Genomic DNA, 16,030 nt, shown 5'->3' on the forward strand with positions numbered 1-16,030 from the left:
ATCATTCATATTTCATATAAAAAATATAATTTTATATTTTTGTACATCTATAAACAAATGCAGTTCAAAAAATATTTAATAAAATAAAATCTATAATACGAAATTTTTTATGAAAAGATCAAATTAATGGTAGAGGCATAAATTTAGTTAGTTAGAAGGTGTTGGTCACTCCTAAAAAATTTGGTGGTTGGAGATTCGAAATTCGTTTTGTACTAATGTTATTCTTTTTGGGAAGTTAATTTGGCAATTTTTCATCATCCAAATAAATTATGGATTTAATTATTGGCGGAAAAATACCGTTCATCTTCCGGAGACTATTTCAATTGATCTCGAGACATAAGTTCTTATGTTTGGAAGAGTATATGTAGAATTTGAGATCTCTTGAAGGATGACTTTATTTGGTGTATTGAATATCTAAACCAACACTTTAGATTTTTTAATTGAAAAAAAGAGGGACAACTTTGTCATGAGATGGATTATGTTCACATTTTTTATTCGGAAATTTTACATTTTTGGTTATCTGGACAGTGACACTTTTAGAATATCTATTCTCTTCTAAATCAGTTTTTGCAAGGCAATATTATTTCCTATAATCCAAATGTGCAAGCAGGTTCTGTGGTAGGATAGTTTTGGTCTAATGCAACGTCAAAGATTTACGACTCTTGTAGTTGTTACTTGTGGCTCAGAAAGAAATTTGGTTGGAATTAGCTTTAGTTTTGGCGTCAGCTTGTTTCAAAAAAATATAAATTTTGGGTCTGACTTTGTCTTAGGAAGACTCTGTCCACTGTTGCTTTTCGTTTCAGGAAGGGCATCTCATCGACGAACAACTGTCCACAATGTTTTTCTGGTCAAGAATCGATTGTTCATTGTATTTGAGATTATCCAAAAACTTAGCTAGTTTGGCAGACTTTTGATATTTCTAATCAACCTCTGGATTTGATGAATTGGTTCTTGCTTCATATCAAAGAGCGTCCTTTTAGATTTTTTTTGGTCTATGATAGATTTGACGTTTCAGGAATAATGAGATCTTTCACCCACACGAGTCTTGACCCCTGGATAAGGTGACTAGTATGGCTTTGTCATTGAAAAATGTGCTTCAGAATGTTTGAGTTGCAACAAGTTTCTATTCCCTCTACCTTTAGTGGCTCATGGATTCCTCTCTCAGTGAGTATTTTTAATATTAATTGTGATGCAAGGTATCCTGGTGATCGTATTGGTTTTGTCTGTGTTAGTAAATATTAGAATAGAAGTTGGTAACGAAACTATTTGAAAACGATTGAGAGTCGTAATATTTTGCAATGAGAGTTGTTTGCTATTTGAAGATAATATCTTTTAATATAAAACTTGAGGCAAAGAGATGTTATATGTGAACAGATTGTACGAATATCTTTATTTTTGTCAATAATTTTTAAGATAACTCTGATTTTGTTGATCTTTTAATGCTAAAAATTTGAGACATCATATCTTAAAAATAGCGTATTGATCTACAGTTAATCTTTAAAAATATAAACAAAATGACAAATATCATGATAAAGACGACGATAAAAATTCATACTCACCCAAGAAAACTTCTGTTACTTTGAAAAAAATTTAAAAGTAATATTCAATAAAACTGTTTTATTTCTTAAAAAATTTTTATTCTTTATTTCTCTTTTTTATTTATTCTGTTGTTACTTTTCAATAATAATTAAAAAAAGGCAGCTTGAGGGAAAGGAGAGTGCCACACTGCCAGCACATCTTTTAAACCGCGAAGTCTGATATGGATTGATATAAACATCCATAAAGTGTATGGATGTTGTATGGCTGCAGTATTAGATTCATATTTGGATCAACTGACCTAGTTGTATTTTGGCTGCTATTATCAGATAGTGTCACTAGATTTGTCTTTTTTGGATTAAGACATATTTGTCTCTTTTAATTGAAACTAGTGAGGTGTTAATGATCTGTTAAATTTTTTCCGTTGGACCAATCTCAAAGTGGCTTATCTTTTCTTTTTCCTTCTCTTATTAGGGTAAAAAAAAAAAAAACCTAGGAAACTAAATTCATAGAACTCAAATTTTCACCCTACTCATGCTCATTATTATTTTAGTTGCAAGTTTTTATTCATATATTACATTTGATTTAATATTTTAAAAAATTATGAAGACTTTAAACGTATTTATAATTAATTTGACACCATAATAATGAATGATTTATTAATTTATTTCTAATATATACGGTTGTTTTTAAAAATACTGTTATCGTAACTAAATAGATTTGTTCTATTCACATTTATAGTATAATTCACCTATTATTTAATAAAGTTTGCTTTTAATGTTTTATGAAGTTATCCTATGTATTCCCTTGACAAATCTAATGTATGTCTTATTCTAATTTTCACTGTTTTATGTCACATAAAGTCATATTTGACCTTAAAAAAATTATCTACAGACTACAGTAACATAATATGAATTAAAAAAACATATGAATTAAACAAAACATCAACAGTCTTTCCATGAACAAGATAGTGATATAAAAAAATATTTTTTTCCAAGGAAAGAATTTCCTTTTTTTTTTTGGTGGAGGAAGAAGTGAGCATGTCAGCTTAAACAAATCCATTACTAAAATTTCCGTTGTTCCTGAGACCTGAAGAATTAATTTATTTCCTTTTTATAAATTAGAATAAAGTTGAATAAATTAGAATTATAAAAATCACATTTAAATACATCGTTATTATTTCTACAAATATTAGATTTGGCCCTATGAAAATTTGCAATATTATATGTGTATAATAAAATTTTGTTAGTGAAATAAATACGCATAAGAATTTAATATTATATTTATCTTCCAATGGAAAATGCATAAAAATAAAATAATTTAAATATTAAATCAATTTTAATATATGAGAATAAAAACATTTAACTAAAATAATCATGTGCATGAGCCGGAAAAGACTGGTTCTACAGATTTAGTTTTCTTTAGTTTTTTATATTTTGGTCACAATATAAAAGGAAAACAAAAATGTATCACTATTCACTACCCCACAAATGAAAGAACACAGCTATGAGGCCCAAGTCCAAAAAATGAGCTACTTTGTGACTGGCTCAACAAAAAAACATCACACATAATTCATTTGAATGAAGGGTTATCGCAGTGGAGGCCTAGACCAAGTGACAATTATATTGCCTCTTAAACAAGCTGCACCAAGTTCAAACCCACTGAAACTGGGATGAGATTTGATAAAACCTCAAAGTGTGGGTGCGTGGAATAAGTTTCATTAGTGGAAGCGTATTTACACACTCCAAGTATTGTAAGCTACATATTTCTGTAATGAGACTCATCCATGGGAAATATGGAGTGTTTTGTTCACGAGTGTCACACAAGATGACAACTCAAACATTTTTTCTATTACATTTGATTGTAGAATCCCAGTCAACTAAGTTATGGGAATTTATTTTGAGGAATCTAAGGCGATATATCACCCCATAACAAGGCATACTTATAATCTTTGATTGGTCACAAGCTATTTGTGCCGTCCTTGATACCGAAGAAAATGGATGGTGCCTGCCGAGTGCTTACTATGCATATTACCTCCATCACATGGCATCCAATTTCATTACCAGTTCCAAGTTCTGAGTTCACAGACGCAAATTCGTATCTCATAAATGCGACGTACTCATCAAATCAGGCTGGTTGAAAATGGTACACGAGCACGAGCGCTTTTAGCAGGATGTCTCAGGAGATAGTTGAGTGGATAAATTGTTTTAGAAAAGATATTTGGCTGCAACACAACAATGAAAATCTTATATATGTCATATGATCACCAATTTATCTGAGTATATCAACGCTGTATTGAATGAAATTTAAAAATTATCAATTATGACTATTGTTCAAACTATTTACAAGAAATTATAATAGTTATGGATTCGAAAAGGATCATAAAACACAAGCTCAACTTACCGATAAACAACAATTTTTACATTGTTATGAATGTATGTATTTCATTTTTAATACAGACGAGATACGTATAATACAGGATTCATGTCTTATTCCATTTGTATTAGTGCATTCTTGTTTATGTTATCCTCTCTAGGAATTAAATAGTACATAACAAACTTATCTTTTTTGAGGATAAAATATGTAAAAAATAAAAAAATTGTATTTATATTTATAAATATAATATTTGTTTTATTTATTTAAAAAAAATTCAGAATTTGACGGGAGAAAAACAGAGAAAAATAGAGAGGAGGGGAGACTTGTAGAGGTGAAGGTCAACGACAAAGAATCTTAAACTCAGGCAGTCACCAACAAAAAAAAAATAAACCCCTCAGGAAAGATCAACATTGAGTCTATGCCAAAAATATCATTATTTTATACCAAAAAAATAGTAGCAGTATCAGTTTCGCAGTGAAGAAGAAGAAGAGGAGCATCAATGGTCGCCCGCAAATTCCAGGTGCTCCACAATGATTCCAACTATGATCTTGAGTACGACACGGATGATGGCTTCGAAGTAATTCTTTCTCCCAAAACAATCCCTAAATTCCCTCATTCTTTCTTTCTCTCTGACGATCACGAAAGTCATGATTGCAGGTTTTTCAATTCCAACTCTTCTCTCTCACTTTTGTTCCTCCCGACCAACAGAAGGTTCAATTTTCCACCTATAATTTCAATTTAATTCTATTCATTCATATTCATATATGACATAAATGAAATTATGTGTTTGAATTAATTCTCCTGAAATGCATAGATTTATGTTGATGAAGATGATACCCTAGTCGCCACTGACTCCGATCTCCTTGCCATTTCCGACAAACTCCGACTAATCTCCATCGAAGACGAACCTCAGCCCCAATCGAACACTGATCAATCATTGCAGTCTTTATCCGATGAGAAACTCGCTAAGCTCTTGCAGGTTCTGCTGCGTTCTCAACGCTTTTTGATCATTTTCTGCATTTCCTATAATCTAATTTGATGCTTGTGTGTTGAGAAGGAGGAGGAGGAAGCTCTCATGTTGCAGCAGTTCATGGCTCATGGAGATCCTCAAGAATTTGAGCACCGAATACGCCCTTACGTTAAACAAGTTCTTATGGTATTTTTCAATTTATTGACTTTATTGTATTGTATGAGATTACAAGAGTTTTAGGTTCATGAATTGAAGCTACATTGCATTGTATTTGAAAACAAAGTTTGGTTTTGGGTAAAGTTAACCAACTCTTATCGGTTTTAATCGATTCTAAAGAGAGATATGTATCAGTATGGTCCATATGAATATTATTGCATAGTTGATTCTCTGTGCTGATTGTTCTGGAGTTCTGGTGTGTTGCAGTATGAGGATGCAGTGCGCCAGGAGGCTGCTCGGAAGACTGTTCCGATGGAAGAGCTTGAGGAGAAAGCCTTGGTCTCTTTGGCCAAGGTAAGATGCTGTATTTTTCTCTTTCAAGATAACATATTAGTTCTTTTAGTAATCATGAGTCAAATATATAATATATTGTTGCGGAGGCCCCTGGAATTGTCTGTCTTCCATTTTATCAGCATCTTTGTGTGGATACATCTCTTCCTTTCTTGGTGTTGGTTACATGTTGATTTTGAGCTTGTGATGATGTTTCTATGTCATAGCATCCGTTGTTGTATTCTGCTAAGATTGCTCTGTAATTAATAAGCCTGACAGATTAAACATTTTCCAGGAGGGTAATTTTAATCCTTCAAAAATAGAACGAGATCATGCTTTCCTGCTGCAGCTGCTTTTCTGGTTCAAGAAATCCTTCAGGTGTAAATCATTTGATCTATCTGTTCTGCTTTACTGCACCAAAATGAATCAAATGCATCTATGACCAATAACTCAATAAAGATAAAATAGAATATTTTCACTGGTCTGAACTTTTCATAAAATTGCCAACACAAATAGGATTTATGCAGCATTGCTGGCTGAGTTGCTTGGATCTTGCTTTGTTTCCCATGAAATTGAATAACATTTGTGTCTGTTCTCTTATGCTAAACGTGTCTGATTATTTTTCTCCTTTCTCTTTTGTCTCTTCTAATAGCTGGGTGAATGCACCAGCTTGTCAGGATTGTGGCAACACAACTGTGGGCCAGGGTATGACTGCTCCAGATCCTTCCGAAACTTGTTTTGGAGCTTCCCGGGTTGAACTTTACCGGTATGGCCATGGAATATGGGCCCTTCTTCAATCTCTGATAACCTGTTTTCCTTGTATTGACATCAAGACTGTGGTTTTGCTAATTATCATAGTTGACATAAATCTTAATTTTCTTGAGTACTGAAATATTTCTCCATTACATTTCTATTTGCATTCAAGAGATATGTTAATGACAGGCTAATTTGATTATTGTTTACATAATGGGTTTTGCTTATAAAGCACTTTAGTAGGTTTCTGTTCCTGCCAACCAATTTTTTGCTTCTATTGATCACCTGCTCATTTTATCTTTCCACAACACAGCTGCACTCATTGTTCCCAACTGACCCGATTTCCTCGGTACAATGATCCAATTAAGGTATTTAACTTGTGTCAAATTGTTATAGTTAGCCAACTGCCAAACCTAGCAGATTTATAAATTCTCTTATTCTCTCTTGATCTGCAGCTTGTGGAAACAAGAAAAGGTCGCTGTGGGGAATGGGCAAATTGCTTTACGCACTATTGTCGATCTTTTGGTTATGAGTCACGCTTGGTTTGTCAACATTTCAAATTCTTTTTCTTTTTATGATGATCTTCTTAGTTTATTATGCTGCAATTGAGTAGATAATGCATTGGTGTTCTCTAGGTCTCTACTGCTAGGAAGTATGGTGTAGAACTGTAGATTGAATCTTTGAAGCACTTGATTTGCACAATATAGTTCTGAATTCTGATATTACAAAATACAAATGAAGTGCTTATGTATGAAGCATCGCAATTACGATGTTGTCTTGTTATTTAGTAAATTTTCTAATATCTGTCTGACATGGAACTTTTTGAAGATTTCTGTCACTAATTTTAGTTTATCTCCAGATTGTGGACCTTACGGATCATGCTTGGACAGAGTGCTTCTCTCACTTTTTGGGAAGGTAAAATTGACCAAAAAGCTGCTGCATTTTAACAATATGCTGTAAAATTATTACCGGTTGGACAATATTTGTTTATGAGCTTATGACCTTACAGATGGATGCATCTTGACCCATGTGAAGGAATCTATGACAAGCCATTGTTATATGAAAAAGGGTATATATATATAATTCACTTTTACAGTATGTTTCACGTTTCGGTATTTATTGCTTTCATCCATTTAATTGACTGGGAAAGTAATTGTCCTTGTCATTAGAAGTTATTGTCATGCTTCCTTGTTTTTTTGACATTTTTGTAATATGTGGCATAGGTGGAATAAGAAATTAAATTATGTTATTGCTGTAGCGAAAGATGGAACTTATGATGTCACCAAACGTTACACCAGGAAGTGGCATGAGGTGGGTGTTACAATTTGTTTTCTTGCAATTCTTGTTCTACATGCATATACTGATTTCGGGAATTGATAAGGATTTTTTGTGTCTTTTTTAAAGGTCCTATCTCGACGTATCATGCTTACAGAGTCTTCTTTGTCATCAATACTCACTGTTATAACAAAAGAGTGCCGAAGAGGCTTTGCACCTCAGCAACTTTCAATGATTGAAGCCCGCGATAAGGAGGAAAACCAAGAAATTGAGAGGAGTGTTCATACTGAAGATGATGAGTCACTCTCATTACCTGGAAGGAGAAGTGGGGATGAAGAATGGCGTAAATCCAGATTAGAAATGGGTTCTGATAAGGATGGTATATTGAGTACGTCTGCTTGCCCAGTGCGTTTGTGCATAGATGAGCATGTGACAAGAATTTATAATGGATTTCGCCCTGTCCTTCATCAGTTTGTTGAGGAAGAACTAACAAAGTCTGAAGCTGTCAAAGTACTTGGGATTATTAAAGGAATTATCTTGGATATTTGTAATTCACCTTTTAAAACAAGAAGGACCTCCATTGATTCAGTTCTAAAAGACCCAAAGTGGCAGAAATGTTTGCCATCTTTTGATGACCTACTTGAAGCTCTTTCACTGAAGAAACAGAATACAGATGGGAGGGTTGAAATCTGCTTGGCAGGTAACCCTGTCTTAACTTCTTTAGCACTGCCCGTTGTGCTAAATGCACTGGATGACATGATTTACAATCTTAACAAGTGTGATAGCTATGGGAAAGATTCAATTACCTTGCCCCTTCTTAAGTTAAACAGAATACACTCTGGTTCAGTCATTGCAAGTGCAGAAGAGTTGCCCTTTGGGATTGTGAGTCTGTTATGACTTGTTCATTTTATATGTTTTCCTATTACTTATACCTTATGGTATCCATAATTTTTTGGTTTTATAAAATTTCAGGCAACGTCAGCATTTGATGGAACTTGGATATCAAAATGGGAAGAGCCAAACGGTGCAAGAGGTATCTTAATAACTTATCATTAACAATAAATTCTATATATTGATGAAATTTCATTATAGTTGTAATTTGCTTTTTGTTGTGACTTCATAATAGATTATATAATTCTGCTTATACAGCAAACCACATCCCTAATTGGACTACTTGACTTGGTAGTTTTCTCTGCAATTTAATTTGCTCCTGTCCTTCAATCTTCTCATGTATATTCTTTAACAACTATGAAATTTTATGAATAGTTTGTAAACCACTCACTTAAAATTTATACTTTTGACATACTAATATTCACCAGTTTCTTTGTTAATTGACTATGCCTAGCAGCTTTCCCTCCCTTGATGATTTCATGTTAAATTACTTGACCTTAGGATTTCTGCTTTCTTTGCAATCTCAAGCTTGAAGACATATAAAGAGTAATGAAAAATAACATATAATTATGAAATGGAAAGAGTTAATAAAGAAACCCAAGGTTGGAGAAGGTGCAGCCATTGCTCTCTTTATTTGATATTAAAATACGTAAATTTTTAGGTGGTTGGATTATGTATAAAACATCTGGTAACAAGATGTTTGAGCTTGCGGCATATGAGTTTATGTCAGCCAATGATGCACCAGAAAGAGATCCAATGGACTGGTACGGGATTTGGAATATTTCCTGCTGTTACTCTCTGTTCTGAATTTCTCTTACCATGTATATGCTTCAATTAACGAGCCATGTTTTGATATCCATGTTTTTCTTTGCGGCCTATGTTACGCACTCAGGGTTCTTGAAGGGAGCAACGACAAGGGAATAAGCTGGCGAGTTTTGGATAACCAAACCTCTCAGTTCTTTGAAGAGCGTTTCCAGCGGAGGACATTCTTGATCAACTCAGGAAGTTTTCCAGCCAATTTGTTCAGGTAATTTGCCGCGGAACCTTACGAATGTGTTATGTTCTTGATCTTCCCAACTCACTTAAAAGTTATGGATTCACAGGTTTAGATTTTTGGCAGTCAGAGATGTTCATTCTAATTCCAGGCTACAACTTGGTAGCATTGACCTCTATGCAAAATCAATGTAAAATGTGGGTAAAATTCTCAATTGAATTGATACATCGTAGTTGTCTGTATTATTTTCACAATGTCAATATGTGAAATCAAGTTTCACTCTCTTCATTGTAAAGTCAAGTTCATTGCCTGACTTTGTAAGTTATATGCTAATATGTGATAATCGATAAGTACTTTTAAATGAATATGTTTCACAAAAAAAATAAAAGGACCTATTCAAGATATGTCTTGAGAATAATAAGACTTTGTTCTATCAAGTTTTTGGTTTATGGTTGGTGCTCATGAATTCCGTCTCTCAATTTTGCACTTTGCAAAATTCATGTTAGACGCTATCAATAAATTATAAAACGTTGAGCTACAACCTTTTGAAATAACCTACTGTTTAGAGACACAACACTATGATGATACTGTCTGAAACTATGAAACGAGACCAATACTTATTCATCTAAAGAAGACACCATATTTTGGTAGTTGTTTTTTATCATTTAATGCGAGTGTACTCGCACAAGCAGTTCCTCAGCTCTATTCTCTTTGCCAACAACAAACTTGAAATCACAAAGGTTGCCCTCTTCAACACTTTTAGCCTTCCAGAAACTAGACCACCCTTTTGCAAAATAGCAGCGTCCGCGATCCCCGGTGAGGATCTTCACCGGCCATAGCTTGTCATCCTCGTCTCTCAGCATAATCCCTGATTTTAGGCTGATGTTCAATTCCTTTGTTACTCTTCTAGGAATTTCCTGCATCCCACCAACAAGGCAACAACCAACACCATTTTTGTTATGTATATCATCCAATCTAATCCCAAAGTATTATTGCATGCATTTGAAAACGGAAGAGAGAACCATGCCTTTACTTAGAGAAAAAAATAATACTAATTGTATCTTCAAAAATAGAAGTATTAGCTGGTTTTGTTTCATATAATAAGCACTGCACGTCCTCCATACATAACAAAGTTTACAACGTTGAATTGTTTTCTCCCACAATCCCAGATGTGGTGCTAACTACAGAAACAACTAAATAAGAAACAAAAATTATATTTATTTTGCATCTATTATTAACTTTGTAGAAAAAAAAAACTAACCATTTTCCTCATTCTCCAGTGTGACATAGGTGTCACAAAATGAGGGTTCTTCAGGGGAACGAACTTCACAAGGCCAGATGCCTTGCTCTCACAGTTGCTACCATTTGCCCCATTCTTAACTCTTTTGGATTTCCGTACAGTAGTTCCTTCATATGGCAACAACAAAAGCAAACATTTAATTAGCACATACATTTGACAAGTTGATAACTTTAAAAGACAAGTATTAGTTCTTGTAGTTACCCTTTTTTGAGTGAGATTTCTGGTTTAATTTGAGTGGCGTGATTGGTGAAAGTTTCCTTTTAACGCCACGCTCATGCTTTCTTTTACTATTCTGCAGATCAGAATCTTCATCATCCGAGATCATAACGGGGTTAAATTTCCCACTAATTGCAGCTTCTTTTCTGCATCCACTTTTGGAAAATATCTTCACATGAAACTTGGAGTTGCCATCATACTCAAAGACCAAGAAATCAGCTTGTTCCAAACACTTGTCTCTAACAAACTTTTTCCATCCATTCTTGAGGACCAATAATCCATCATCCATCTTCTTTAACTCAACATCCCAAGAGTTTCCTTCATGATCCACAAGAGCAGTCTTTCTTCCTATATTTCCATTGCTGAACTTGGCACTGAAAGCCTTTGGTATGCGCTAAAAAAAAGGAAAAAGAATAAGTTCCAGCGATATATATACACTGAATGTCACTTTAAATTATAATATGATCAACTTGCATCCATGGTAGTCGCTGGTATACACTGAAAAAACATGGTAGCTCCCAAGAATAAAGTGATACCTAGTAGTGTTGCTCTTATTACGTTGAAAGACATGATCTTTAAGTGCTAGTATAGACAAAGATCATGCCCTTAACGATGCAACTGCATTAAAAGATATACTTTTTTGTTTTTGAATATCACTAGGGGATTTTTTTTAATTTTTTTAAGAGAACAATGAGAATGAAATCCATTTGTTGGGTGGAAATGGGAAAGAAACATTCTTGAAAAAGATCAGAATGAGATACTAGAATGTAGAATATATAGACATACCAAGAGAGTAGAACTCGTTTGGGGCAAGTAAACTTTGAAGAATTCAGCAGGAAGGGTTTTGGTATGATAAGGGGTCTGTGGATGTTCCATGTCAGAAAAGAAGATGATGAAGAAGAAGCAGCAGAGCGAAGGTTATGGAATGGCAGCTGATGAAATGAAAAGGGTGGCTACTCTTATATTATTTGGAGTTTTGAAACTCCATCAAACTTTAGAAAGAAAACTGCATATGTTACTTAGTTTAATCATAAATGTATATTGGTAACATGGTTAAGCAATTAATGTAATCTTCTTGTAAAACTACAAACACATTAATTATAACCTTTAAAATATATTCTTAATAAAATGGCAATTATAATTACTGTTGAGATTTTTTTTTATAATTTACTATTGAAAATTTACCATGTTCTATTGGTATATAAGTTATTAAAATTATTAAATTTATTTATAAATTTTAATTAATTAATAATTTTAAATTTTATTTATTTTAATTATTTATTTGATATTATAATTTACCTCATAAACCTTGTCTTATATACAACTTTTTTTTGTTCATTTATAGCATCATGATTTAAAAAATTAACTATATTATAACATACCATTTAATTAGGATATATATAAATATATATTAGGAACATAATTAATATTTTTTTAAAGTATTATTTTAAATTAATTTGTCAAAAGATACTTCAAAAAAAAAAAGATATTAAAAATAAATTTAGATGCATTGAGGTATTGTATAATTTTTTTTTAAGATTTCATTGAAGATGTTTATTTTAGGTTATTAATCGAATGTAATTTTAGATTTTTATAGTGAAAACTAAAATTAAAAATAATTTTAAATAAGTAGTTACAAATCAAGGAGAAGAATAGTGTTACATTATGGTCAGATTCGTAATTAGAGTTGTTGCTTCTAAACTTCTAATGTTTAATTTATGAAGTTGAGTGTAATTGGATTGGCTTGGGTTGGGTTTGGAAAAAATGAGAACTGAATTAATTAAATTTGAATTGATTAAATTTGATCACTTTAAAATGGATCGGGTAAATATATTTTTGTGACTAAACCTAGACCGATCATATTAGATTGTATTGATTTGAATACCGAATTAGAATTAAATTTAAAAAAATTACAACAAAGAAAAATAAGAATAAAAAAATGTGAATGATGGTTGAAATTTAACTAAGGTTAGATAAAAATTATATAAATTATATATTTTTGTTTTTAAGGTTATTAGGTCAGGTCGGGTTCTAAACTCTAACAAAAAAAAATATTTTGTGAAATTTAATTTTTTTTATTTTTTCAATAAAATTAGTGGTGAATCCTAGATTTAAAAAAAAATGTTAACTCAATCTTGCATCTAGTCCTCGTATTTAATTAAATTATGCATATTAATTACTTAAATCATATTTATTTTTCTTTAAATTTTAATAATAATTTTAAGAATAGTTTTTATTTTTGTGAATAATATTCTCTTTATAATATTTAAATAAATAAATTTTTTATTATATATTTATGTTTATTTTTATGAATTGATGTTTAAATAAAAAGATATAAAACATAGAAAAAAATCACAACATAAATGTGTTTTAGTATGCATAGTATAATAAAAATGAATTTTAAGTGTAATGGAATGAACTAAATATAAATAATTAAAATTAAGATATAAAATACTTAAGATAATTAATTTTTAAAATTAGAAAGAAGAAACAATAATTAAATACATTCTCTTATATGATACAATTAGTATTGAGCTAGCCCAATTAGAAAACTATACTATAAATAGGAGTATAATATAATAATATGGATTGGAAACTCTACTTTCTCTCTTTGACCCTTATTGTAGGGATTTCTCTTCTATTCTGTCTGATTATCCTTAATTCTCTCTAATTCTTGATACAAATCCGTATCAAATGGTAATTTTATTGAACACCATGCCAAATTCCACATTATTATATTATACTCCTATTTATAATATAATTTTCTAATTGGGCTATCCCAATACTTATTGTATCATCATACTACATATTCATTTTACTTATATAATATACATATAAATTTAGATTTTTAAAATTAAAGTTAATTTATAAATATTTTAAGTAATTAATGGCATAGAGTTTTTTTTTCTCTTTCAATATGTTTACACAAAATAAATAGTATTTTGGTCTTTTTGTTTTAATATATTTAAATAATATTAATACTAAAAGAATATTTTTATCTTTTTAATTAAGTAAATTTTAAATTAAAATTAAATAATTTTAATCTAAAAGGGTATTTTTTTAGTCTTTTACAATTAATATTAAAAATACGTTTTGATTTTTTAATTTTTTAAACTTTTTATTTTTGTTTCAAATGTAATGATATAATAGTTTTTTTAAATGTTAAAATAATCTAATATAATAAATATTAATAAAAAAGTAAAATATTAATTCAATCCAAATAAATTTTAAATAAAAAATATAAAATAATCATAAATACTAACTTTTTTTTCTAATTCTTTAAAAGAAATTTTAATATTCCAAAATTTCAAGAAGTATGGCATCACGTCCCATAAGAAAGATACAGTAAAAAAATACACGTAATTTTAATTCATGTTTAGTTTATTAAAATATTTTATCCTTAAAAGTATTTGTTATTTTGTTTTTTCATTTTTGTTAAAAAATAAAAGTAGAATAAGTAAAACTTTAAAGATTTTAACGCATTAATACACTAAAATATATCACTCTTGATTAATAGAATGTGTAAATATGATAATTGTAGGGTTTATTTACCAGAAATAAACAATCAAAGAATAATTAAAATAATAAATATAAAATAATCATAAATACTAACTTTTTCTTTCAACACTTTGAAAGGAGTTTTAATATTTCAAAGTTTCAAGAAGTATAGCATCAGTTCCATAAAAAAGATACAGCAGAAGAGAATACACGCATTACAAAGAGTCAACTAGAACGGTGTAAAGGATAAAACACTTTAATAAACCAGACATATATTAAAAGGATTTGGATCCTCTAAAATTTAAATTTCATTTTAGAAAATAAAATGTGAGCTCTCACCATTAATTTCATAGGTGGAATCAAGAAAAAATATGAAAGAAAGACTATTTAAATGTAGAATATCACACTTTACTCTCTAAATTGAAATTCAAACTTTAGAGGATCCAAATCCGAATTAAAATTAGTGTATCCCCAAATGAAATTATGTTACATTTATGTCCCAAAATTTTCTTTTGTATAAATCGAATTGACTTGGATCAATTTAGAATTGATAGTAGAATTTTTTGTAATTATTATAAATAATTTTATAAAATTTAGAAATGACCTGAAAAGATGTTAGAAATATTATAAAAATTTGAAGAAATAATTTTATTCATTATAGATGTATGAATATATTTCAAATTTTTATAGTACTCATAACATCTTTTTAAGTCAATTTTAAATTTTATAAAATTATTTATTATAATTACAAAAAATGCTTATAATAAAAAATTTGGAAATATTTAAAAATATTTAATTTAAAATTGTTAGTAAAACTTTAATGATACTCGTTACAAAGTAAATAATTACAATGATACGAGTATTTTATATAAAAATTGATGAAAAAAATTCAAATTTCATACAATATTATTTCGTCCATTTTTTATAGCTCATAAATATTTTTGAAAATATCTCATAAATTTTTGGATAATATCTTTTTCAACCCTTATTTATATAGGTTAGAGTCATAGTAAATCAATTTTTCATACAATATTATTTCGATTTACTATTATCAACCATAAATTGATTTAAGTCAATTCGATTTACATAAAAGTAAATCTGAAAACATGGACATAACACAATTTTATTTGAGAGATACACGTAATTTTAATTCATGGTTAGTTTATTAAAATATTTTACCCTTCAAAGTATTTGTTATTTTGTTTTTTCATTTTTGTTAAGAAAAAAAAAAAAGTAGAATAAGTAAAACTTTGAAGATTTTAACGCATTAATACACTAATATATATCACTCTTGATTAATACAATGTGTATATTAGAATTTGTAAATATGATAATTGTACGGCTTATTTACCAAAAATAAACAATCAAAGAATAATTAAAATAATAAATATAAAATAATCCTAATACTAATTTTTTCGTTTAACACTTTAAAAGAAGTTTTAATATTTTATAGTTTCAAGAAGTATGGCATCATGTTCAATAAAAAAGATAGATACAGCAAAAGAGAATACACACATTACAAAGTGTCACCTAGAACGGTGTAAAGAGTAAAACACTTTAATAAACTAGACATGAATTAAAATTAGTGTATCCATAACTAAAATTATGTTACGTGTATGTCCAAAGCTTACTTTTATATAAATCGAATTAACTTGGAACGATTTAGAGTTGATAGTAAAATTTTTTTATAATTATTATAAATAATTTTATAAAATTTAAAAATGACTTGAAATGA

General features: G+C 30.0%; 2 protein-coding genes across 2 annotated transcripts; one reads left to right on the forward strand and one right to left on the reverse strand.

Annotated features, from left to right (window-relative positions):
• The first annotated feature begins 4,173 nt into the window (after nucleotides 1-4,173).
• LOC112695439 (peptide-N(4)-(N-acetyl-beta-glucosaminyl)asparagine amidase) lies at nucleotides 4,174-9,646 on the forward strand. The gene is made up of 17 exons (XM_025747782.3): nucleotides 4,174-4,489; nucleotides 4,570-4,623; nucleotides 4,727-4,891; nucleotides 4,970-5,068; nucleotides 5,306-5,392; nucleotides 5,664-5,746; nucleotides 6,021-6,134; nucleotides 6,435-6,489; nucleotides 6,577-6,663; nucleotides 6,981-7,036; nucleotides 7,131-7,190; nucleotides 7,345-7,432; nucleotides 7,526-8,278; nucleotides 8,369-8,429; nucleotides 8,949-9,051; nucleotides 9,180-9,314; nucleotides 9,391-9,646. Exons 1-17 carry the CDS (start codon nucleotides 4,412-4,414, stop codon nucleotides 9,473-9,475), a joined length of 2,163 nt encoding a protein of 720 aa, XP_025603567.1. The 5' UTR covers nucleotides 4,174-4,411; the 3' UTR covers nucleotides 9,476-9,646.
• A 48-nt stretch (nucleotides 9,647-9,694) lies between these two features.
• LOC112695440 (putative B3 domain-containing protein At5g66980) lies at nucleotides 9,695-11,715 on the reverse strand. The gene is made up of 4 exons (XM_025747784.3): nucleotides 11,584-11,715; nucleotides 10,783-11,191; nucleotides 10,543-10,688; nucleotides 9,695-10,198 (listed from the first exon to the last, which is right to left on the reverse strand). Exons 1-4 carry the CDS (start codon nucleotides 11,671-11,673, stop codon nucleotides 9,947-9,949), a joined length of 897 nt encoding a protein of 298 aa, XP_025603569.1. The 5' UTR covers nucleotides 11,674-11,715; the 3' UTR covers nucleotides 9,695-9,946.
• Between the last annotated feature and the right edge of the window lie 4,315 nt (nucleotides 11,716-16,030).

This window comes from Arachis hypogaea, chromosome 6 (genome assembly GCF_003086295.3).
Source record: "Arachis hypogaea cultivar Tifrunner chromosome 6, arahy.Tifrunner.gnm2.J5K5, whole genome shotgun sequence".
NCBI lineage: Eukaryota > Viridiplantae > Streptophyta > Magnoliopsida > Fabales > Fabaceae > Arachis > Arachis hypogaea.

Excerpts from the sequence above, each read along its gene's own strand:
- LOC112695439 (XM_025747782.3), top strand. The coding sequence starts at position 4,412 with ATGGTCGCCCGCAAATTCCAGGTGCTCCACAATGATTCCAACTATGAT. Across the intron at positions 6,664-6,980 it reads TTGGTTATGAGTCACGCTTG|ATTGTGGACCTTACGGATCA; the intron begins GTTTGTCAACAT and ends GTTTATCTCCAG. Across the intron at positions 9,315-9,390 it reads TTTCCAGCCAATTTGTTCAG|GTTTAGATTTTTGGCAGTCA; the intron begins GTAATTTGCCGC and ends ATGGATTCACAG.
- LOC112695440 (XM_025747784.3), bottom strand. The coding sequence starts at position 11,673 with ATGGAACATCCACAGACCCCTTATCATACCAAAACCCTTCCTGCTGAA. Across the intron at positions 10,689-10,782 it reads GAAATCTCACTCAAAAAAGG|GAACTACTGTACGGAAATCC; the intron begins GTAACTACAAGA and ends TGCCATATGAAG. Across the intron at positions 10,199-10,542 it reads ACTGGAGAATGAGGAAAATG|GAAATTCCTAGAAGAGTAAC; the intron begins GTTAGTTTTTTT and ends GGTGGGATGCAG.